Source organism: Parus major, chromosome 2 (genome assembly GCF_001522545.3).
Source record: "Parus major isolate Abel chromosome 2, Parus_major1.1, whole genome shotgun sequence".
Lineage (NCBI taxonomy): Eukaryota > Metazoa > Chordata > Aves > Passeriformes > Paridae > Parus > Parus major.
The window spans coordinates 144,267,656-144,292,811 of record NC_031769.1 but is presented as its reverse complement, the minus strand read 5'-3'; the positions used below and the strand labels follow the sequence as shown (position 1 = coordinate 144,292,811).

General features: G+C 37.1%; 1 protein-coding gene across 2 annotated transcripts in view; it reads right to left on the bottom strand.

The window, feature by feature from the left end:
* The window catches only part of KHDRBS3 (KH RNA binding domain containing, signal transduction associated 3), a 90,154-nt gene that overhangs the window by 36,385 nt on the left and 28,613 nt on the right, over positions 1–25,156 (bottom strand). For both annotated transcript variants that reach the window (XM_015619206.1, XM_015619207.1), the window contains exons 3-5: positions 17,630–17,746; positions 15,437–15,583; positions 9,156–9,295 (exon numbers count right to left, since the gene is read on the bottom strand). In XM_015619206.1, coding sequence (XP_015474692.1) covers positions 9,156–9,295; positions 15,437–15,583; positions 17,630–17,746 — 404 coding nt within the window. The remainder of the gene's footprint in view (positions 1–9,155; positions 9,296–15,436; positions 15,584–17,629; positions 17,747–25,156) is intronic.

Below are 25,156 nucleotides of genomic sequence, written 5' to 3'. Positions count from 1 at the left end.
TCACTGAATCACTGAATGAGGAATGCAAAAATGTAAAGATACAGCCAGGATAGGTTTCATTAGTTTTAATTACTGACCAAAACACAGCCACAAAGTATTTCAAACAAGCCTAGAGAGTGATTTAAAACTGTGCTTATTACTTGGTTTTGGCTAATCTGTAGAATGCCTCCTCAGGATAAGGTACCAGCTGCTTATTTGACTTCATTTTAGTGGGGGCAGGGGTGAGTAGTGAAGTTTCCAGACACAGCCCACTGAAGTAATATAAAGAAATAGCAAATGTGATACTTTCCAAGAGAAGCCAGAGAAAGGGAAATGAACCTAGTGGCATAGACTTAGTCAATATCAAGTCAAAAAAAAAAAAAAAAGAAAGAAAGAAAAAAGTCAGTAAAAAGATTCAAGAATCACTAGGCAGAATCATGACAGCATCCTTCCAGCAGGGTGCAAGTGAAAACAGGAAATGCTGAAAAACATGGAAAAACATTTAAGGGAAGAAAAAAGGTACAGTTTTTCAAGGTAGCATAGATTTATTCTTGAAAAGAAATTAGAAAGCCAGATCCACGTGATGAGGTGTTTTCTGCATTTCAAAAAGCAGTTAATAGGATTGGAATGGTGATGAGTGGGAAATGATATTTCTCTTGTATTACGAGATCATTTATGATCTTATCTTTTCATAGCTTTGTTCATTCCTCATACAGGATCTCATAATCTGAGATGTATGGTTCTTATGGTTACTGCACCAGGCTGGAGGAAACTGGAAAAGCACCAAGACAAAACTCAGGAACAGAATTGAACAGGAGAGTTCAATCAGCACCACAGATTTGAGTTGTAGAAGGTTATGATGCTAGGAGGAAATTTTAGAAACTGTGAATTGTTACTTCTTTTAACTTGCATAAAAGTTGATGTATTGTAAATGGTATATCCTTTTAATTTAAGAATTGTTATTTCTAAGTTTTAGAGGAACTAAAGATGCTTGATGGATATTTACAATGAACAGACTCAAAATATTGAGGAACCACTTGAACAGGAACCTTTGCACACCTTTGCAAAAACAACAGGTCTGCCCAAGTATTCCTTAATTTGAAAAGGAAAGCTATAAAAATTATGTTTAAAAATACTTAAAAGAGTAAAATGTACATATGTGGTATGGGGAGTGAGCAATTCTATGGGAAGTCAGAGCAAATACACAATTATCAGAAAAGAAAAAGCTTGAGAAAGGGCAATAGGAGCTCAGTAAGGCAAGAACAGGTTTTAGGAGTTATCACTTGAAAGGCTGAACCCAACTCTAACCTCAAAGAAAGAATCCTAGTAAAACAAAACACTCAGAAAAGCAGGTCCTTCAACTGTCCCAGAATCAGTAAACCTCCCAGAGTGGGCCTCAATCTCCAGTGCAGATCAATTTGTATATATGAATGTCTACATGCACATGCAGATTTTGCTACACAATCAAGAGTAACTGAAGGAGTTTCTCATGGTAGAGCTGTTCTTACAGTAATCCACTGGATAGTGCTGCCAGTGCTTTAGAGACAAATTACAGAAAAAAGGAACAAATAAAAGTACGTGCACTATTTTTCAATAAACTGCAACAGAGGTTCAGATGCCTACTCTAATCTGTAGCTGAATCCCAACCTGGATGTTTTTGAAAAGAAAATAGCTAAAAAAGTCCAACTTGCAGGAGGGGACCCTTGGGAGTTAATACATACACACCTATAAATTTATATATCCTACCATTACACAAACTAATGGGTTCTGCACTATGACTGCCTATAGAACATCCAGAATTAAGACTGGCCCAGAGGTCAGGACACTAAAAACTACAGTTTTCGAAAATGTAAGAGTACACACAAAACTTCACTACTCCACTGTGTATTCACAGACTTGTTTCCTAAATCAGCTTATTTCCACATTAAAAAAAACCCCAAACATAAAATAACTGGAAGTGCATCAGAAACTATGTCAAAGATGACGAGCAGTCTAGAACCATTCGCATATCAGGAACAATTAAGTAGATTAAAGCACTTCATACTACAAATGACAACTGAGGCTTATCTGATGCAGCCAACAGAAACACTGGAGGAATGGAGAAGGCTGAGGGTGTTCTCAGAATAATCTACACCCTCTTCAAGGGGAGCAGTGGAACAGGAGGTGCTGGGCTCCTCTCTGGTAACAAGATACAGGACTGCACTGAACGAAACTGAATGAAAAAAAACCTGAATGAAACCAATTCTGAAATTTTGTTCTTTCCTGAACTTTTCATCTCTTAATCAAATACTTTTGAGGGGTATCCATCTGCTTCCAAAACCTCTGAAGAAACTGCACAGAGGGTCTTGCTCACTACCCTTTCCCTTCTACAGCTATAAATTAAAGAATCTTTGTGTAACTGCTAATAATTAGAACAATTATTGTACATATTTTATTCCAGCTGTTTTATCACATTGAGAGATATCTTACCATCAAATCAAACTTCTCATGACTCCTAGACCACTTCCACTGCTTGCTTCTTTGCCCAAGGATATCCTTCTGCAGGCCAAATTTCAGGTGCCACCAATTCCCCTTGTCTTTGTTACCAAACTGCTGATTAGTTTTGTTTCCTTATAAAACCTTTGTAACAAGTTACACATTATCAAAGCTGGTTTGTCGGCCCATTGTCAGCCTCGGATACCAGCTCATATTCTAAAATATAAGATAGGTATTCTTTTGTCTTTATTTTCTCTCCTATCACAGTGTCACCTCTGTCCCTGTCAGAAATCTTTTCAATGTCCTCAAGAAGAACCCCTTATGAGTAAGAACCCATAAAAACTTCCTACAGTGCTGAGTCCATATATCCAAGGCCAATGGAATGCACAAATAAGCACTGAACCTCCCACAGATCTGTCTCCAAACTTTTTGAGTACTTTGTGCAAATACTTTGGAACAGGGTTCAAGTGCCTTATTTTCAGGAAAGGTGAAATAAAAAGGCCCTTGCCAATAACCCCTCAGAGTACAACACTGCAGTACACAAGTACTGGACCATCACAGAGGACACCAACATTTGATTTTTTTATCTTTTTGAGAAAAATTTGAAGTACCTATGAACTGCAATTTCTATCTTACACACACTAGTACTTAATTATTGGCAGGAAACACACAGCAAATCCTATCGCTGAGCCACGTGCTGTTATTGTCATTTCCAAAAAGGCTTTAGCAACAAAATGTTCGTCTATGCATTGAGTCCATTGTGCTTTGCTCTCAAAGAAACATTTTATTACCAGATTATTACTGCTTTAAGAAAATTTGAAATATTTGTTTCATCTTCATAATCACTGAGTTTGATTTTCCTGAATTTACTAATTTGGCAGTGGTGAATCCAGTGAAGAAGTTAACACTTCTCCATTACTCCAATAAGTAATTCATATTGTTAGATCCTGAATAATTTTACTCCCAAAGTTGAGTAATTATCTTGTAGGCTCTGCATGAAAAAAATGCTTTTATATCAGTATCTTTTATATCTATATTTGTACCATGGACCAGACTAAGTAAAACAAATCCCAGTAACTCATTTAATATCTTTTGTTTCACTAGAAAATAGGAGGAATAATCTAATTTAACTCACATACCACATCATCCCTTCAAGACACTGTCATGAAAGCTGGTTTTTTTGGAATATAATTCTCCTCTCATGACATTATTTCATTACTTATATTTGCAATTCAGTATAAAAAGAAAATACAAAGTGAAGCACAATTTCTGTAAAAATATAAACACACTAGAGAAGGGGAGAAAAAGCCTCTAACAAAAGTGTCAAAAGGTGCTAATGTGATTTGTGAACACTGTAGAATAATGATAGAAGATGGTTAATATCTGAAAATGTGAAAATACAAACTGTATCCACTTATAGTATTACTGAAGTGTTGAATTTTGTGATTAACATCTCATTGTTTCAATCCCAAATTTATTGTGTGTAAAAACATTCTCAAGGAAATCTAATACCAAAATCTAATACCAAAGTCTAATACCTCTTAGAATTATTCTACACAATGTTAGATTCAAAATACTTGTGTGAATGTTCAGAAGGAATTCACAAGTACTAATCTAATCATCAATTCCCACTGAAATAGTATTTTACCAACTTATACAGCTTAGTTACTTCCTCTTTGGCCTTTGTTAGCAATAATATTTGATATTTTTACTTTCTAGTAGTCCCACAGTGCTTCTAGGATTTATTTCCAGCAAACTAAGTTACTGCCCTTGACCACAGAAGCAGGCACAGTACCTCACACTCATCCCCAGATGCCCTCATCAATAGACACTTTCACATCTCATTTAGCACTTTCTCCGCTCTAGAATCACACTGATTCTTATTTCAAGCTTAGCCTATCACTGGATGGCTGAGTTAGTAAAATTATTCTGATCATGAAATCACAACTAGAGTCAGTTCACAGCTTTCCTGCACTTTCAGTGAAACAAAGAATTGGAACAGTTGATGATATGAAGATCCTTTTCACTGTCTCCCCCAGAAACATTAAACGGAAGAAAAACTTTAACATAAAAAATAGTCAGAAAATTTAGGATCAGTTCTTAAGAGGAAACATTTGAAATTATTTAATATTAGCATTCATAGTTCCATATATCAGCAGGGATTTACCCTGTTCAGTAAAGAGATCTAACAAATTTAGTTACCGGATGCTGATATATTATTGTCATTTGAGCACAGCCAGCTACATCCAATGTTCCTCAAACAATAAATACTTCTGTTTTATATTAGACATCTGAAAAATAACAAACCTGTTATTTCATTGCTGCCATTTTAAAATACTAAAACACTGATATCTGGATTCAACTCAGAACTCAGATTCCTGACTTTTCATCCTTTTTGGGAAAAAAAAAGCCACCAGTGAATTAACACTCTTGCACAGGAGTGTTATTTATTTCATATTTATATTTTAAAACAGTAACACATATGGTCATGTTTCAATTTTGTGGAAAATGGGAGATCACAAAACCAAAAGAAAACACAGTGAACAATAATATCTGCCTTTGACCTAGATCCCAAACTGGCTTTGTGAAACATTTATTTTGTGCTACAGAATCTTTTGCATTTCACTACCTACATGTTCTCAAGAAAAAGTTATTCTTCAAAAAAAAGAAACCAGTTCATTCCAGTGGTGGCAGGAAAGCAGCTGGAAGGTTTGAACACAATGCAGCAGTGATCCACGTCAGCTCATCTTACTTCTAACATGTAAGACAGCAAGTTCTAACTCACAGCTTCTGCAGCACTTTTATTTTTCCCCAGACAGGGACAGTCATTCAACCATTAGGACCCCAGCCATGCACAGACTGAAACATGAATAATAAATGGAAAAGTAAAAAGAAATAAACAACTCCACACCCTCTTGAAAGCACAAACCAGAAATCTGCCTTTTCTTTAACGAGAGCATTGTTTTCAAATACAATCTCTTTCAGTCTGGGGAGTGAAATCAGGCAGCTCCACCTTACTGTGGCCTTTCAGTAACTAAGTGGAGCTGCTCATAAGAAAGAGTAACTTTATCAGGGTCTGTACTGATAGGACAAGGGACAACAGCTTTCAGTTGAAGAGGGCAGGTTGAGATTGGACATAAGGGTGGTGAGACAATGCTGGAACAGGTTGCCCAGAGAAGTTGCAGATGCCCCATCCCTAGAAGTGTTTGTGGGACTTTGAGCAACCTGGTCTAGGGGAAGATGCCCTGCCCACGGCAGGGGGTGAAATGAGATGGTCTTTAAGGGTCCCTTCCAGCCCAAACCATTCTGTGATTCTAGCACAAATTTATAGCTATAAGTGACACAAAATGGTTCCCTCCGTGCCACCCCAAGGCATTAAGGAACTTTTAGCCAAATTCTGAGACTTATTATTATCATCCTCTAGAATTTCACTTTTCTAAAACGTACAGTTGGAGTAACAATTGAGTGATCCTTGAATTTATTTTTTTTCTTAAAATAGCGTGAACTTTTAGAGAGAAAGGCTGTTTCAGTTGCAAAACGTCCTTAGAGGTGTACATTACCATCTATTGAGTCATAGGAAGGTTTGGGTTGGAAGGAACCTTAAAGATCATCGAGTTCCAGGTCTCTTGGGAAGAAGGACAAGGACACCTTCCACTAGAACATTAACACGTGTTTAAGTGTTTAGTTTTGTTTTAAGACTTTAGTTAACCAGAGATCAAAATTCATATTTTGGTTGCTATCATTTATAATGCACTGATTTCAAGATGGGAATACAAATGCACTAAAGAAACACTGATGCCTAATGAGTTATATTTTCTAGTTTTCCACCTTATCATATTAAATACCATGGATCCTTCTAAGCTTGCTATCACAATAAATTAAAAAGCAACTGATATGATCATTTTACACAGTTGCCTCCAGAAAAGAATTTAAGATGAGAATTAAAAAAACAGAAAACAGACTTTCACCACTTTCCCTCTTTGTTGTACAGAAGTGGGATTATGTCAAAATAGTTTAACTGCTCAGCATGAACACTACAAAAAATAGAAGTGCTGTGATTACATCTGAAGGTCATCTTTAATAGTATTAGGGACAAAAACTTGGGGCAAGGTGGGGAAAAAGGAAATAGCTGAAGGAAGCAGCTGTATCCTCCAAGATCAACAATAAGAGAAGAACATTCCTGAATGTAAAGCTTGCAACACACACGCAGCTCTCCCAGAACAAATTCCATCCAGTCACCCCCAAAACCTTACTTGGCTCTAGAGCAAGAAAAAAATTTGTCAAGAAAATTTGGAACAATCCATAAAAAAGAACACAGTTGCCAACCACAACCAATAGGCAATTACTTACCCCACAGGAATGTCTGCACATAAGCTAGATTTTTCTGTATGCAAACACAAAAGTACTGTTCTATACAAAATAAAATTTTGCTATGGATCTAAAAATAGATTTGATAAGATGTATTATATCCAGTTCCCACATGTCTGATAAGGAGCAAAAAAGGCATAAATTAGTACATTTTTTTTCTTTGAAACTATTCAGGAGTAATAAATGTTTCAAAAGTGGGAACTTAAACACACTCAACAAGATGTTTCATGTATCAAGGCTGGTATCATCAAACCATTCTGCAGATCACAAAGAAAGGTTAGACTCAAGGTTTTAGACTTTGTTTTGCGAGTCTTCTGAGGCTTTGCTTCAACTTCTCCTGGATATCTCAGGGATGCTGCCTATTGAAACTGTTTTATCCAACACTGAGACAAAGCCTTTAAAGCTTTGCTTCAACAAAAGTATTATCCATTGAAATCCATTTCTGCTAAAAAAGAATCAGAGCATTATAACTGAGTTTGAGATCTTCAGCTCAATGGCTGTACAATCTCAGCAGCAACAGAATTGAACTTCACTTAAGGAACATGCTAACAGAGCAATTAAATTTGAGAGAAAAGTGTCTTGGAGTTTAAGATAAGCCTTGAAGTAAGGACAAGTCAAACACACTTTTTCACTTTCCTTTAGAATATATGTGAAAAATGGTGATGACAAAACAACAAAATTTTACTGTCATCTCCAAATCAAACAGTAATGACATTTAAATTTACCCTGAAGACACTTCAAGAGCTGTAGACCAACTATGCTGGATTCTGTAAGCTGTGTAACAGTATCTCTTGCATAAAATGCAGATTTGAAAAAATAGTTTACCAAAATCCAGAGGACAGAACCAGCAATGCTAGAAATGTAGTACTCTAAAAAACTATTTATATATGCACATACTAGGTACTAACAGTGTAAAGTAGTTATCATGCCTTGGTGACAGGATGTGACCAAGCAGTAGCTTCTGTGTTCCAGAAATATTAGCTGAAGGATATGGAAAATGAATTAAATTGAAATAGTACTGCAAATGCATCTGTACTCAGCATTGGTAGCAGAATCATTACAGACTTCTGTGAGAAAGTAACAAAAAGCTATTTAAAAACAAAAAAAAAAACCTGCAAAAAAACCCCCTCCAAAATCAAATGAGGTTTCCAATGTGAAAGAACTCTTGTATGGCTGATTACAGTGCCAAGGGGTGAACCTTGGTACGTAATTAACATTACTCAGAACATTAAAATCAAGAAAAGCAGAATACATATATATTTTTACACAATATTACAAAACGGAAGAACAGCAATTTGATGATTGAGAGAATTTTTTTTCTCCCAGGACACAATCCAGAGTAAGAATAATTTCTTTAAATTAAGATTCACTCTGAATTGCATTTGAATTATTGTCAAGATACATGTAACTAAGCAGATCTATATAAACAGAATATTTCCTTAGTGCTGCTTCTTCTAATGTGCTTTATCACCTGAGGTAAAATGCTTCAGAGTATTATTTAGAAATTAGTTTGAGAAATGCATTGAAACAAGAAATTAGTTTACAACTTTCATTCAGAAATGCAAGTTTCGAGTTGCATTAACAAGAACTGCACACAAAACAAAAGATTACCACAGCTAACAGCAACACTTAGGTACTGCAGAATACAGCTGTACTCGGTAATATAAACAGTTATGAACTTTATTTAGGTTTTGTTTTCACACTTCAGAACTTGAAGGAGTTGGAACTGTCATCTCACTACTACAATGAAGATGGAGGATGTTAGAGTAAAAATAAAACATCTGTGACAAAGAAAAACAGCAAAAGCAGTAGATGTTGCCTACTCCCAAACAAACAAAAGCCACTTTTCACAAAGTAAGTGCCACTCAGACAAGAAAATCTAAATTCTACCTCCAGAGCACTTCTGTATCATTTCATCATGACTATGAAAACAAAGCAGTAACATACAAAAAAGAAAAGCATACGGTATAAGTTGGAGATACTGCCTGAAATTCATGACAATCCAGGTAACACATATTTCCTGCTGTGAACTCCAAACACAGACAGCACCTAAGTAGCAATACAAGGCTAAAAATCAAGTTGCTCAAGTAGGATTGAATATCTCCTATGCTGTGTGTTGCTTCTTGATAAAGGCAGCATTCAAATTCCACAGGACCATGGTTAGTTCAGTCCAAATGAACTCAACTTTCATTAATAAACCAAGGTTGTTTCCCCAACCTTTTGCTCTTCTTTTGGGAATCCGTGTATTTTAGTGTGTTATTGTGTTATATCTGGGGGAGGATTTTTATTTGAAGAAAGAAGCTTGAAACACATTCAAATGAAATTCCACATACCTGGACAAAGCAGGAACAGGTACTCCTCTTGCTCGAATTGATGCTTTTCCACGGACAACTGGAACTTCTGCACTTTCTGAGCCACCATTTAAATATGTTAATTCTTGAAGCTGTGCCTGTCTGATTTCATCGTTGTAGTCCTAAAACAAGGGGGAGGCAGAGTGAGAAAAAAAATCAAATTGTTTACCCACCTCTGTCAGCAAACTCTTAAAAAGCTGAACATTCCACTGAAAAAGTTTAATATGCATAGTAAATAAGAGTAACATTCAGTCCAAACATTATTACAGAATTCTACACAATAACTGCCATTTTTGCTCAAGCATGTTTTTTTTTCATTCCCTTTGCATATATTTTTATGTAGTTTTACCAATTAAAATGGCAATGTTAAAATGCTGCAGAGATAGGAAAACACCCGAAAAAAAATATCAAGATCCCATATTCTGAACTGAGATCCAGTTTGTAGTTCCAGCTGTAGAATGACTGTGTTAAAATCAGAAAAAAGAGGGGGGAGAGAGAGAGTTGCAAAATAGTAGAGAACAACTACACTGATGAGAACAGCACATGAAAATGAAGGAATAGATTAGGAATCCACACTTTAAAAGTCAGGAGTTACAGAATAAACACAGGAATTCATTCAATACATACAAGAACTGTTATCTAGTAAGAAGAGCTCAAAAAATTAAGTTCTGTAATATGCAATGGTAAAAATGCCAAGGACACATGGCTTATTTCTGTCTGCACAAATCCTCTACTCTCAAGGTCTAACAAAAAGAAAGCTCAGGTGTTTACACACAGAATTAATATGGTACTTCTCAAGCACAAGTTTTCAGGGACCTTGAGTCAACCTCCAAAACAAGCAGAGCACACAGGAATAACACAGACCCAGCACTGAACTCTTGAGATAGAAGTATTTTTCTATCATTTCTCCTCCACTTAAAGTGAGCCATGCAGAATGCAGCCATAAAGGTGAATTAAAGATAATTATTTTACCCAAGGTGCAACCGTACTGAGTATCAAAATATTAATAGGTACTCCCATAGGAACAAAGGGATACTCCAGATACAACAGCTCTTCTGCAAATCCTCCCATTTCAAGAAGAAAGGTTTATTCTAACACCACCCATTTTACAATTCAATGACAACACAAAGAATCTGCATCTCACTGCAAATCTGAGTTTATTACTTTTATTCACTAGACAGGGACCAAAAGATTGTCAGGCAGTCTTACAGACTTTGAAACATAACCCTGCATTGAAAGAAGATTAAAACTTCCATGAATTCAAATCTCTCAATTATCCTTGAAACATTCTGCTTCTCCTAGACTTCCATAAAAGGAAATAAAGTTGTCCTTTATATGCCATTGCTGAAGAATGTTACTGGTGTTTAAAGAAGAAGCACTGTAACAGCATTTTGTCCAAACTGCCTTAAATAGGTTCTGAAATTTAACTCCCAACTGCCCACCTGAGATCATCCTATATTTAGCAGCAGAAACCAAATATGAGAAAGGTCTAGAAGACTGAAATAACTGCTTCAAATGACATAATTGAAGCTTTTGATAAAGAGATTTCATTATTAAATGGCCAGGACCCAATACATAGCCAATCCATCACAGGGAATAGATCACAAACAGGAAACTGAACACTATTCTGGCCAGCTACTGTACAGAAACCCACTTTGTATTTTTTATCTGTTGCTGGATCAGAACTGGCTACAAATGCAAAATTCTATGCCCTGTATAGAGAAAAATTTCAACCTTGATACAAAGAAACCTTGCCAATAAACTGTGCCACCAACATACAGTATCAAAGTTCTGACAGCCTGTATCAGATGCCCTTTATAATTTCTTCACAAAACATCTTTTTCAGAACTGGGCCCCTGGAAAAATGCCTTTGATGATTTTATACTCAGTTAATTTAATTCCCTAGCAAAGACATGCTCGGGTTGCCACTGTGTGTGTTGGGTCCCTTTTCTTTTCTCCCTGATGCTTTCTCACTTTCCTGCAGCACATTACCAGACACAGCAGCAGCCTTAGGTCACAGAGAAGGGCTCTGCTGTGCACAGGACAGAACAGAAAACATGGCCCTTATCACACACGCCAGAGGCAGCAGGAGGATGCAGAGTGAAGGGGCAGCACAAGGCAGCCACGATAAGCTGCAGTGTTAATCCATTAGACACTGAAATGGATTCCTCAATTAAAAGTAGCAGATGGTCAATTTATGAATACTCACTGCTGGAAACAGCACACTTCAAGTCAAATTAAGCAGACAATCTTTTCCTCACCTAGAAGATGGACATGGAAACTCTTTAGACTGCACCCCTCCTCTGAATATCTTAGGCAGTAGCAGCACTTGAATTTAAGTCAAATGCTGCTGCTGAATTTCAATTGAACAGGTGTACTCTGATTTTATGAATAAATTGACTAGCCTGACTAGCTACAGTCTTATCCATTAGCCATGGAGGCTGCATTTACATCAAGATCCATGCAAGACATTTTCATCCCACAAGTCCCCATACTTACATGATCTAACAATCTTTAAAATTTTATCTATGATTTTTACCCAGCCACATCAAGGCAGCATCTCTTGGGAATCACTCTAGCTTAAGACCTTATTTCAATTTAACACTCAAACTATTAGCAATGCTATTTATTTATATCATGTTAGGACAGATCCCCACAAAACCCTTCACAGTTTTGCAAAGTACTCAAGTAGATCTTTATCCTGACAGCGAGCAATCAATAATTACCAGGTTTCCAACCACCTTTTTATACCTTACAGTTACTTGCCAGCTTAAGGAAAAGTCTGTGAGAGATTCCAAAGGCCACCAAGCTCTTCAAAATGCCACCAAAAGTTATTTCATCACCACATTATACAAACTAAATGTGCAGAAGGTAGGACAGGCTACGGGAGAAGGCTGTGAATTCCACTCACATTGTCATAACTGGTATAGATTGTTCTCTCAAAGACATTTCTATATTTTGCTTTAAAGACAAGGAAAGCGAACTCTGGTAACCAATGGCAAAGGGTAATTAGTGCTGTATCTGTCAGAAGACAAATGACTGCCATTACTCAAAAGTTAAGCAAAATAGACTAAGTTCTAATGGTCCATACTGCCATAACCATAGAATCACAGAATGATTTGGGGTGGAAAAGGCCTTAAAGGTCATCTTGTTCCAACTCTCCAGCCATGGGCAGGGAGGTTTTTTTCCCACTTTCCACCAGATCAGGTTGCTTAGGGCCCCATCCAGCCTGGCCTTGAAACCCTGGCATAATGCAGCAACCAGGGAGGGGTGAGATTGAAAGTACCTGGCTTTTTGACCTGATAGAAATAATTCTCAATAACCAGTATCAAGCACAACACTCACCAATCTAATACTCAAACAAGAGTGCTGACCAGAGTCTGGCCAGAATAAAGGGACTGGCTAATTTAAAGAAAAATGAAAGAATGTACTTAAAGTCAGAAGCCGCAATTCTAATAACAGAAGAAAATTAACACTCAAGGCAACGTCAGCACAGGCAAAAATACCCTCAAAACCAGTTCTCATGTTTTGGGTTGAGCTATGCCAATAGTTTAAATGAAATTACACCACTGCAGCTGCTTGAGGTTAAACTTGAATGCAAGGATACTTGCCCATGGATCTGAAGATCCAAAAAAGAGAGGCTGAGGCATTTTTGCTATAGTCAGCTACAAGGATATTCTGTTTTCTAGCACCAAATGTGATGTTATGTTCAGCACTGATCTGAGAGATGAACAATAACCATATTCATAAATTTGATCTAGCATCTAAAACTGTAGGAAGTCATAGAGACCCTACATTGTAAGGATAATGCAAATTATGATCATAATCATATATACTCATAGCAAGACATCTTTCCTGAAATAAAACAGGTAATTTCTTAAGAAAGCCACAACAGACCTTGAAGAAAATAAAACCCAAGTTGCGTTTGGCAGCAGTGAACCAAACACTATTTCTAAAGGAAAAGCTGCTGCTCCTTCAGTGGCTGCTGCAAGGAGGGAGGGGGCAGGTGAAAGAGATTAAGGCTTTTAGAGCAATTCTGATAGGCTTACATTGAAAAGCCAAAGGGAAATTAAAACAGTGATGGCTTGATCCCACAGTTCAGGAAAGATTATGTAGCATCAGTTCAGCTCAGTATAAGATGCAAATGATCAAATGATCAAAAATAAAGATGGAAAAGTGTATAACACCAGTCAATGAGATTGCTCATTATCAGTCTATAATTCTACTGGCTTAACACACTAATGACCAGGTGTTGATAAGATTACTTCATTTATATAAACATTAGGGAAATCAAGCTGAATGAAAAAAAAATAAGACCTCTGATGGAGGGGGCATGGGGATCAGACACATCCTTGCTTCCAGCACATGCAAAAAAGCATTTATCAAATTGAACATATTTCTATTTAAAAAAGGGCAGCTGTTTGCTGTCTAGAATAGCCAAGAACTTAATTCTCCCTTATCCCTCCACACCCTTAAATCATGAATCATGTAAACAGAGTAACCTTCATTATGACAGCCCAGCATTCCTACAGATATTCTGTTGAGTATCCTCTGTTGGATCATTAGGATGCCTGAACAGTAGTATGCTCATTCAGCTCTTTTCATATGCATCAAGAAAAAAGAAATTTAGAACCTGCAGACAAATGTGACGTTTGATTTTTTTTTTACGAGAACATAATGCCCAGGACATCTTTGTTTTTTAACTGTCCTGAAGTACATCTGTATTAGGGTTACTTCACATCAGGACATATTCCTAGTGAACCTCCTGACAACTGTCATTGATCACACTTTGGTTCATACCATGGTGTAGTATTGGGGCTCATGAACTCGCTTCATTCAGACAAAAACAGGTCAGAAGAAACAGTCAAGGAGCACACAGCTCCAGTCACCTGGGACCTAGTTTCATAAGATGCTTTGAGCTGGAAGAGACCCACAGGGATCCTTCAAGTCGAAATCATGGCCCTGCACAGGACACCCTAGAATTCCACACCATGTGCCTGAGAGTACTGTCCATTTCTTGAACTCTGTCAGGCTTGGTGCTGTGACCGTTTCCCTGGGGACCCTGATGTGGTAGCCCAACCACTCTCTGGGTGGTTTCATAGATGTGGACTAGGTTTGGTACAAACTATAATTCCCAAAATACATACAGGAGCACTGTTAAACCATCAGCACCAACTGCTGTACAAGAGACATCCCCAACTGGTCCCCAGTACAGCCACGCTGGCTCCACTCAGACATTTACAAGCTGCTGTCACTCAGATACGTGCCTCAGGAAACTTTCCTTATCCAGGTCCCCACGCTTCTCTGATCTGACACAAATAAAGATTAACACTTGGGTAACATTTTCAGCAGTAAAAATAAACAGAAGTCAATGCACCTTGAGAATGCTTTGCTTTCTATACTAATCCTTTGATTACCAATATAGACTGAAGAAATATTCACTCAAGAGCTGAAATAGCTGGGAACTTCATACACAAACATCACCTCAAGTGCTCCAGAGCTTCCTAAGAGAGGCTGGATTTTTTCAAGCAGTTTAATACTGCAAAGAACTAAGGGTGGTTCTTACATGAGGAGCAGATGATCTTATGGAAGACATTATAAACCCATTACCTAGATATATCCCAAACCTGGAGTACAAAACTGTACTGGAAACCAGATGTCATTTCTTATATCCATATAACAGAAGCTGAAGTATACACCAGAAAGCAAGTATAGCTCATGTATCACTAGTATTGTGATAAAAATAAAGATACAAGATAAACCTGTATTGATTCTCAGCACTCAACACTAAACCAGGGTTACAAGTGAGAGAAATACTACAGCTTCAAATATATTAATTCTTAAGAATTGATGCTTCACATGTACCAAGAAGCCAGAAAAGGCACACATTTACAGATTTTTTACAATTATCTGCAGTCTAAAAGTGATACTTTGCATATGACTAGTTAAGCAAGAGTAAGTTTCTCTTTTACTGTAGGTCAAGTCATGAAATTTGTGTGGGCAGTTACACATTCACCCAGCAACTGCTTGTATCAAAATGCAAAGTATTTGACAGTCAGTTTCTTTCATAAATTAAATTAAGTAACAAGACCTGACCAATACTGTGCACTGTTCAGAATCATAGTTTAGATTGGAAAATCATCCAGTTCCAACCCCCTCCAATGGGCAGGGACACCTCCACTAGACCAGCTTACTCAGTTTTAGAGATAAAACTTCTCACTCAAGACCACAGAATTATCAATAAAAAAAAATAAAATACTAACAGGGATGAGGAACTTCTTGATTTCTTCCAATGCATGTCCCATTCTGGCATATGCTTCTGCAGGTGGAGCAAATACTTCAATTAAAACATGTAGGTCATCATTTAGGTGGAAATACTTTGCCTCTCCACTTTTTCTTAACTCTTCCTCCTAGGAAATAAGAAAAATGGTTTTACACATTCTTGTTCAAAACATTCTAATGCAAGTATTGAAGTTTCTCTAAAGGAATTTGCAGACACTGTTCACTCATATTCAGATGCCTACAACTGAAAAAGTAAAGAGCCAACAGCTTCTGCTCACATACAGAAACTGTAGCACAAGGAGGAATGCTTCCAAGAGTTTTTCCAGATGCACTAGTTTCATGAAGACACTCTTTTCTAGAAAGTCTACAGAAACAGGTTTGATCTAATACTCCACACGAGCAAGCTACTTTTACCAATATTATTTCAATCTCAATATTACTATGCTGCTTTGATACTTATTTTCTGTTCTCACTGAAGTTTTTATCCAATGAGTGCATCCTTCACAGAACTGTGCTATTTGGACATAAAGCTAACAGCATATGAGATGAGGGAAGAGTATTAGCAAAAAGCGTTCACCAGCTATTTCAGAAGCAAGCTTGTTTCTTTCATCTTCCTTCACCCAAGCCAATTCAATGACTGCAAAGATGAGTTCAATAGAGTGAAGCAGAGCTCGGTTCTCAAATACTGACATTCACATGCAAGATATTCACAGACCAAAAGGACAGCACTTGCTTTTTCTTGGGCTGCCCCTTGCCCATGTGCACTTGACAGGTCCAAGGGATGAAACCAGCACTAGAAATAATTTCAGTGTTTTATCAGATAACATTATGTCATATAATTAGCAGTTCTGCTGTCTAAAAAACTAACACTCCCCTGCAGTTTCCTGTATTTGGCAAGTGCCAGGTAAGCACTTCACCGTTTAGATTACTAAAACTGAAAGTTGCAATGATAGCTGAAATCTCCTCCCCTGCACACCCCTAATTACAGCCTGAGTTTTATATGTGAAAATCTATTTCTGCTCCTCATGCACAACATTCTTATCAACATGATTTGTGTTTAACTATGAAGGTTTTTTTTAAAAAAACCCAGTCTAGATCACTGTCAGTGCACCCAGACCAAGAATATTAAGAGGTCACTCAGCAAGATTAGACTACCAACAAAATCATTATTTTGCCAATACAAATAAGAGATTTTAAAAATAGAAAGTAACCTAATATAAATGTCACAGTTCAAATATTTCATTTTAAGAGAAACTGCTTCTCAGTTAAATACTTTAGGCACAGTTACTCAAAATACATGAGCCACAAGCATTGGAAGTTGAGTTCCCCATATACTGTTTTTTGGTATATACTTGCACTACACACTCCCTGTCCTTTTCTTCTAAAGGAGAAAAAAATCACTGTGTGGTTAGTTTGTGCAGAAGACAGAGTGCTAAGAAACCTTTCTGTGTTTATCAATCAAGTTGGCTGATAACAGCAATAAGGAAAGAAAGTCACAATTTTCTGTGTAGGACCTGGTAAAAAAAGCATTTCAGTAAGCACTTTTAACAAAACATACAGAATTTCATGGTTTTCTACAAGATCATTACCATAACCAAACTTTTCAAGTAATTGTGCTTTTTTTTTCCAATTTATTTTTTATTATTGTATTTTATTTTAGTTCTGTAACATGACTTGGCAATGCTTCCATTAATTTCTCCATTAATTGCAAGGCCAGAAGTTGGACTTTGATAATCCATGCAGGTACCTCCTAACTTGGGATATTCTGTGATTCTATGAAAACACTACACACTAAGGCTCTTATAACACCACACAAATGAAAATCAGCTCACTCACTGGCTACATCTCACAACCTTGAGAACACATGAAGCATTTCAGGTTTTTTTCATTTCCCCCCCCAAAAAATACAAAAGCCACATTGTTCCCATTCCAGTGTCCCTTTTTGACAGTAATTTAGAGCCCATAAAATTCCATCTTGCATTATTTGACATCTATTGGCTTGGTTTGCCCACTGCATGTGGAATCTTGGCTTGACTGGCCAGAGACATTAACCAATAAACAGTATTAGGATCTTCTATGCTTTTTATTTGTTCCAATTATCATTACAAGGTTTGTTCCCCTCCTCAGAAATTTAAGTTAAGTAACAAAATTCCACTGACACACTCAGGCCTTACCTTTGTCTTGTCCCTCATAGAACCTTTTCCCAAAATAGACATTTTTGTCAGTGTTTCTTCCTGTAAACGCTTTAGGGAATTACCACGTGGACCCAAAAGTTTTCCCACAAAGTTGAACTGTAAGAAAATAAAAAAACAGAAACCCAACACATTAACTTCAGTGGATTTCTAATTGTAAATTAATGGGCAATGAGAAAATTAAGAGACATTTTGCTGAAACAACTTTTGGTCATAGGTGCAAATGATTAGACCATAAAATAAAAAAAAAACATTAAGTACAATCATATAGTAAAATTAATAGAATGTCAGTGACTCTAAAAAGACAGAAGTATCTGAACTCAAGGATAACTTGGTGTCCACTACAGGCTGCGAGATCAAAGGGTGCCTGTTGATAAAGTCATCTTGCTCCAGCTAAGAGGAGACATCGTGCCCAAGGCTTTTGTCCTGCTGAGAGACTCCAACCACCCCAACATCTCCTGGAAAAGTGGCAAGGCGAGCCACAGGAAACCCTGGAGACTCCTGGAATGCATGTGGGATAATTTCCTGAGCCAGGTAACAGGCAGACCTACCAGAGGGGAGGTGTTACTGGACCTGTTGGTCACCAACACAGATGAGCTCACTAGGGACACCAAGAGGGATGGTGCACTGGAAATGGATCACATAAGGAATACAGCTGGGCTCCTGAACTTCAGGAAAACAGATTTCCTGCTCTTTGGGGAGCAGTGGAATCAGTAGGATATCCTGAGAGACTGCCCTCAGGGTCTGTAGAGGAGAATATATATAATATGTAGAGAAGTCTGGATGTGTAGAGCTGGTGGGTGGGGAAGGCCCAGATGAAGCTGAAACTGAATCTGGCAAAGGACACAAAGAGTAAGAGAACGGGCTCCTCCAGATGTCCCAACCAGAAAAAGAAGATGAAAAAGATGTTACCTCCCACTCCCACTGATAAATCATGATGGAAAAATGGTTACAACAGATCAGAAGGTTGAGGTACTCAATAACTGAAGTGACACAATCATGTTAAAACAATAGTTTTAGGCAGAAATAAAATTGCTGAACAGCAAACAAGCTTAAGCTTTGTGGCCTCAAATTTATAAAACAGTTTGCAAGTTCTTTGCTTGTCCTTCTACTGCCCTGTCACTGAAGAGCCAAGATGGGCCCATCTCCCTGTTCAGCTGGAGTTACTTGAAAGGACTTGACAATGGGGCAATGGCAGTCCAAAATCTCTTGTTCCTACACTGGAAATGCTGGTGGAACAAAGGCCCAGCTGCACTCACCCTACAATGCAGAAAGTCTACAACTCCAGTAAAGCCTTTTTCTCTCAGCTTTAGACAAAAAGGAAAGCAAGCATTAAAGGTCAACTAAATATGAAAATATAAGTTTATTCCCCTTACTAGTTTTAAGTTCAATTCCCAATGTAGAACTGTCATAATACTATTGAGAAAATGGCTTATAGATTAATATAGTCCACAGAAACTATTAAATTTAAGGCCTTCCATGAACCAGTCTTTTCTTAAATTATCAGGTCACATCAAGAAATTCTCAGGAAATTTCTTTAATTTTTTTTTTATATAGGTCCTAAGATACAGTCAAGAAAAATATTAATCAGAAAGATTGAACAGATACAAGTAGAAATTTCCCTTGCTGAGAATATTCAGGACTCAGGCCACTGATGGGGTCCTGTGCAATTTAATTTACCATCATTTCAACAGAAGGTGCAGATGTTCTCTAGAGATTCCTTTTAACTTGGACTTCTGATTATATTGTTTATGAAGGTATAACTAAGGAAAGCAAACAAATTGAAACAATTTGTTACAAATTTGAACTTTGAGAGTCAATTATTCCCTATCCAGAGTTTCCTGAAAGGAAGCTCATAGTTTAGTGTAGCTCATAGTTAAGCATAGCTCATAGTTTAGCTCAAAATAAAGCTTTCCTGTAGTGAAATACCACCTCATTTTTTCAAGCATTACTTGAGATTACTTATGTCTACTTATAATAGCCTTTTAAGCTACTGGCAACAAAAAGAAGCAGTTACTCTTTACTGCAGCTATATTCTTTTAGTTAAAACCAAGTAGCTTAATGTTGTGTAAATCTAAAACTTAACCTACCAAACTTTAATACCTCCAGAAGTTGTCATCTTTTAAAAAACATGAAATCTCTAGTGCCAAAGTCAGACACTACAGAAGCTATACAAGGACTGCACAGATGACATATTCTAGACACATTTAATGAATATGAAAATGTAGTGTCTGGATCCTGAGATCCACTGAACTATTCTTTTCTGTGCACTGAGACTCCAAATATTTGATTTGACAAGTTTGAAGCATAAGAAGCTTGTGTTGCAAGTTGAAATTCTGCTGTTTTGAAAGCACAGTACCTCTAGGTGTAGCTTAAAAGCACAAAGGTTAGTAAAATATGGCTTACAATGCAGTCACAAAGCATTTTTGCTCCCACATAAAACTAAAAGGCTTTGGAACATTTCAGTTGATGATTCCATAAATAAAACCCATTTATGATATTGAAGGAATACTTTCAGTAGAAAGCAGATTATTCAATTTGAGCAGGTACTGCATTTTGTTCAAACTATTGGTTCATCTCCCTTTTTTATCAAATTGGAAATATCTGATCAAAGGTTTATTTTGAAATATTTCATAGATATAGAAACACTCAAAGTATCAGTCACTAACTTACTATTATTACTTACTCACTGCATTCAATCAAATAGCAAAAGGACCCAAACCTAAGTGTACAAATGCAGCACACAGTAAAACAAATTTTAGTTACAAAATTAGCAAATCCTGTTTATCTGCTGGTGTTACAGAAGTGAGTAAGCCTGGAAGATCCAGGTTAGCTCTTACACAAGATTGCTCACATACAAACTGCATAGGTGCTTCCCATGTTCCACTTTTAGGGTTTACTTGTCCCAAGAGCACAAGAACAAAGAAATTCAGGTTTATTATTGAACTGAAGCTTATAAACTATATCTGAATTAGATACACTGGATAGTAAAAAATGGGACATCTGAGCAGCTCTGCCCTTGTCAGAACAGTCACATTCAGTAGTGCTGGATGAGAATCAGACTCTCCTCTTTACTCACCCCTCTCAATACACCACAATCACCTCCAAACTGCTGTAAATACCAAAAATCATTCTCACCTTCACCAGCTTCAGTTTAATATGGTATTAAAGCAGTCACTGAATTCCAGTGCTAGCTGGTGAAGTTTTCAGTTCTACAGGACAGATCAACTCCACCATAGAGTCAACCATAATCATGGATCACCTTTGTTAAATCAGGTCAAAGATAAAGAGTCAAAATTGTCTCTGCACTAAGCCAGCTTCTAATGTATTAGGTAAGTACCAGCAAACTATGGACAGTGGCATATAAGAGAGGAGATAAAGTCCCCAGTTCAAATTTGCCTCTAGACCAGCTCCAAAGGATTTGGCAAATATGGCATCTCAAGCAAAATTACAGGCATCTTTGCAAAAACAGTATCAACATTTAGATTAACAGATCTGGGAGGAAACAGATAAAATGGGAAAAATTAGCATCTCAGCTACACTTCTAACCAAATATTGATAAATGGTACCCCTCTGAAAAAATATCATCTGATAATACATTAGTTTGAGCAAAAGGATTCAAGATTTGAGAGGTATTATTCCTAAAATCTGTGATCGCTGCAAGCACATCCTCCTGTACCTCTGGTTAACTTTGTGGGTAAAGATACACCATACAGTGCAATAGCCCTTCCTCAAATTACTGGGATACAGGATTTTCTCTTGATCATGGTGTCCATTAGTTGGCAAATACTGGATAACTACTGAAATAATGTATCTGTTTCTCTTTTACCAATTATCCTAAAGTCTGCAACAAAAATCTCAAATTTAAAATACATCTTTAAAGGAAAACATCTTTCACAATAGAAACAAAAATTATTATAAGGTTTTTGCTTCAAATATTTTTCCTTTCTTAGATGTTCATAAATACTCATTTAAAGAAGCATTTTTTCAGTTATCATACAAAAGAGATTATGGGCATCACTGCATTGCAGCCACTTCGTTAGAATCACCACATCAAAACATGACTGGAACAGCTGTATAGAGATTTGTTTCCTTATCACCACATCACTGCTTGACACTTTCCCCTGAAAACATTTCTGGAAAAACACAGTTACAAAGAACATTCAAAGAACATGATATCTTTAGAACCATTTCATCTACTATATGAATTATAGCCAAAAAAAAAAAGAATTAGTGCTAGTGCTACAGTATTTTTAAGTGTATATATTACAGAAAAGGGGATATAATAGAAAAAGTAATCCTTGTTTATCCCCAACCAAGGCAAGTCTGCTAAGAATGGTTCATCCAGCTTAAAATACTTAGTGAAAGTATAAATGCCTGACCAAATGCTTTCCCGTAAAGCTTTAAGCACTCCATTATTATTAAAGCCATAGAAAGCTTTCTTGACATATTAGTTTTCTGCAATGGTTTCTCTGTGACAGGGTCACTAGAAAAAAAAGTTAAGATTCAGGGCACTTTCCCTTAGAATGACCTGAAAAAAGGCAAACTTCAAGCCTTTTTTCTATTGATCTCAGAAAGTTTCTATAGAAAGCTTCAAGTATCTATGTTACACCACAAACTACTCTCCTTCATGTAACAGGGTAGTAGCTCTTTAAACATTTATTAATAGCAGAAAGCTTGGTCAATTTTACTATAAAGTTGCTTAAAAGTTATCCCTGCTATTACAATTGATGCTTGTTCCTCCACATCACTTCTGGTTATGCAACCACATTTTCTCATTTCTGCTTTAAGAAATCCTTAGAGCTGAGGTATTATGAAAAATTGCTTTCTAAGGAGTCATGTGATTAAAATATTAATCTCTCCATGACTTTACGTAACACCAGATATATATGACAATGACATTTTAAAACAGGTATTTCACTTTAAAAGTTGAGCTAAAAGACTTAAATGGACACCAGTTCCACAGGTCAGTAACTTTTGAGAAAATATACTGAAAGTATCACTTTGGGGAATAACAGACCATTTCTTCCTAACTTCTGAGATTTACCCAGTATTTAACTGTAGATCTATGAGCAATTTTTAAAATGGTAGCCTGTCAAAATGGAAATAATTATTCCCCACACTTTTGACCACTCTCATGGAAAACCATGATTCCATTTATCATCCATGGAAGCTGTTTTTTTCACTTAATTCAGAACACCCAAGTTCAGCAAACTGTCAAAGCAAAATCAGCATTCTGAGACCAAACTATTTCACAATGCATACTCATTAAATGTATGGGAGGGGAATAACACCTCCCTGCCTCAGAAGTACACAACAAAACTCTAAAACTCCTTTCACACTTGATGGATGGCTCTTCATAGCAGAGCTGGAACAGATCCACAGAGTCCCTCCACCAACACAACCTCATCAGGACCTTCCTGAGGCCAGCTCACCCATTATGCCTTTAAGTCTGGTGCAAGTTCGATGATGATTTTCAAGCATGAAACACAACAGAAACACAGGTTTAAGGGTCACATTTCCACACATGACCCAGAGTCAGTTGAGGTATGCAGCTGATCAAACAGCAAGTCACTCTAACCTCAATGTCCTAAACTGACAAGACCTCATTCCACTACCTGCAGTTTAGACATCCAGCGTCCACATGGACTTCTATCCATAGGTAACTTGATTTAGAAATCAGTTCTACCTCAAAAAGTTGGCCCTTTTCCTGTAAGATTGCATAAAGCCCAACCTCTCTAATCCTTACTTGTAGTAGATGTCCCAGTTACAACAGGATTGCAGACAGCATTACCAAAGCTTATTCAAGCTTCACCTAAATACCTCAGATTAATTTCCGTATCACAGCACTTCAGGACTCTCGGAGGCATCTGCAGAGCTGGACCAAAACTAAAACCTCTAAGACTCTACACAATTGTATTTTCAAAAGCTAACTGGGCCTGCAGTCTATAAAGGAGTTTCCACAAGGTTTTGTCTTACCAGGTAAGACTATCTGTCACCATATCAAGACATTAAATCAGGAACTTTTTTTACATAAGTCTGTAAATGACAAAAAAATTTATTCAAATGCACAACCAGCCTCAAGGAGAAACTGATCAGAACTCCTGGGACTAACCATCTTGAGTTATTTCATACCACAGACAAAATTCAGGTTGTCTTGTTTATTGTGTCACCTATCAGGGTCCAGATATGAAAAAAAAACAACAGAACACTTTTAGACCAACTATCTGTAGCATGAGATTAAGCATATTAACTAACACTATCAAGGACTGAGTAAGACAAAAGCTCCCAGCTAAAGGATGTAACTACAGAGTATCACAAAGAACCAAGAGCTCTTAGGTAGGAGGCCGGTCAAGCACATCACCAGGAACACTCAGCTATTTGTGCACTAAGGGAAGGACCAGAAATTCAGTGTTTTTTCAAAGTAAACAAAGATGTTTAAAAAAGCGCAATAGATACTTTTAAATCTGATCTACCAGATTCTTTTCCAACAAAACCCAGCTGCTCTGCACTTTAGTTGAAGAGTTTCTGCTGCACTTAACCTGTCACCTTCCAGGGCTGTCAGAGGTAATTGCACAGGATCCAGCCATGGGCTCTTGAGAATGTATCTGACAGGACAGGAAATGTGAGCAAGCATTACCATGCCAGGCTGATTTGACAGAGCTTGGACTGCCTGACCTGTGTTGAGGCTATTATGATTTATTCAAGGAGTCAGAGTTACAGAAAAGTTTTAAAGAAGGAAAAGGCTATGTAATATACATCTCAGTTCTAGCAAACTGTCTTGCTTGCAGGGTACTGATGGGTTGTTTTGTTCACAGACCTCTTTTATAACAAAAAATTAGGATAGGATTAATAACATATCAATACACAAACAGCAGAGGCATCTTTCTTTCCCAGTCATCCCTGGTAGACAAACAAAGGAATAGTTTCTGCTGGGAAAAAAATCACTTATATTTGTGGTTAGCTTCATTTTCATTTACTACCCCTGTTAAGGATTTAACAATTTTAGTAACTTCAGCATTTTTAGATTTAGTTTAAAAGCAGGACTGTTTATTTAGGGGACTATTCTGCAAATGAAGTTGATGCAAACTTGGTTTTTCTCACTACTTCCTGGTTACCAAAATTAATTAGACTAAACCCAAACTGGTAACCCAATGATTGTTTGCGATATTTATCAAGTATAATAATGATTTTGTCAGCTCCAAACAGCAGATTCTCAGGTCACTAACCCCATAAATATGCTATCTCCTGAAAATACGGAGATATCTTTGTTCAGGATCTTGTGCAATAGGTAACAGCATTAGTGTGGACTGCAGGCAAATGTGCCAGAATGATAGAACTCTGAATTCAATATTGACATGCAGAAGATTATTTTGCACAGATTTCATCCATGTATAAGCCTAGAATTTCATTTATCTGAAATATTTGTCACTAACACTGATCAGAAGAAAGAAACCTTGAAAATGAGAAAAATATTTTAAGCATTTTTCCAAGCAATTGTCCCTTGTT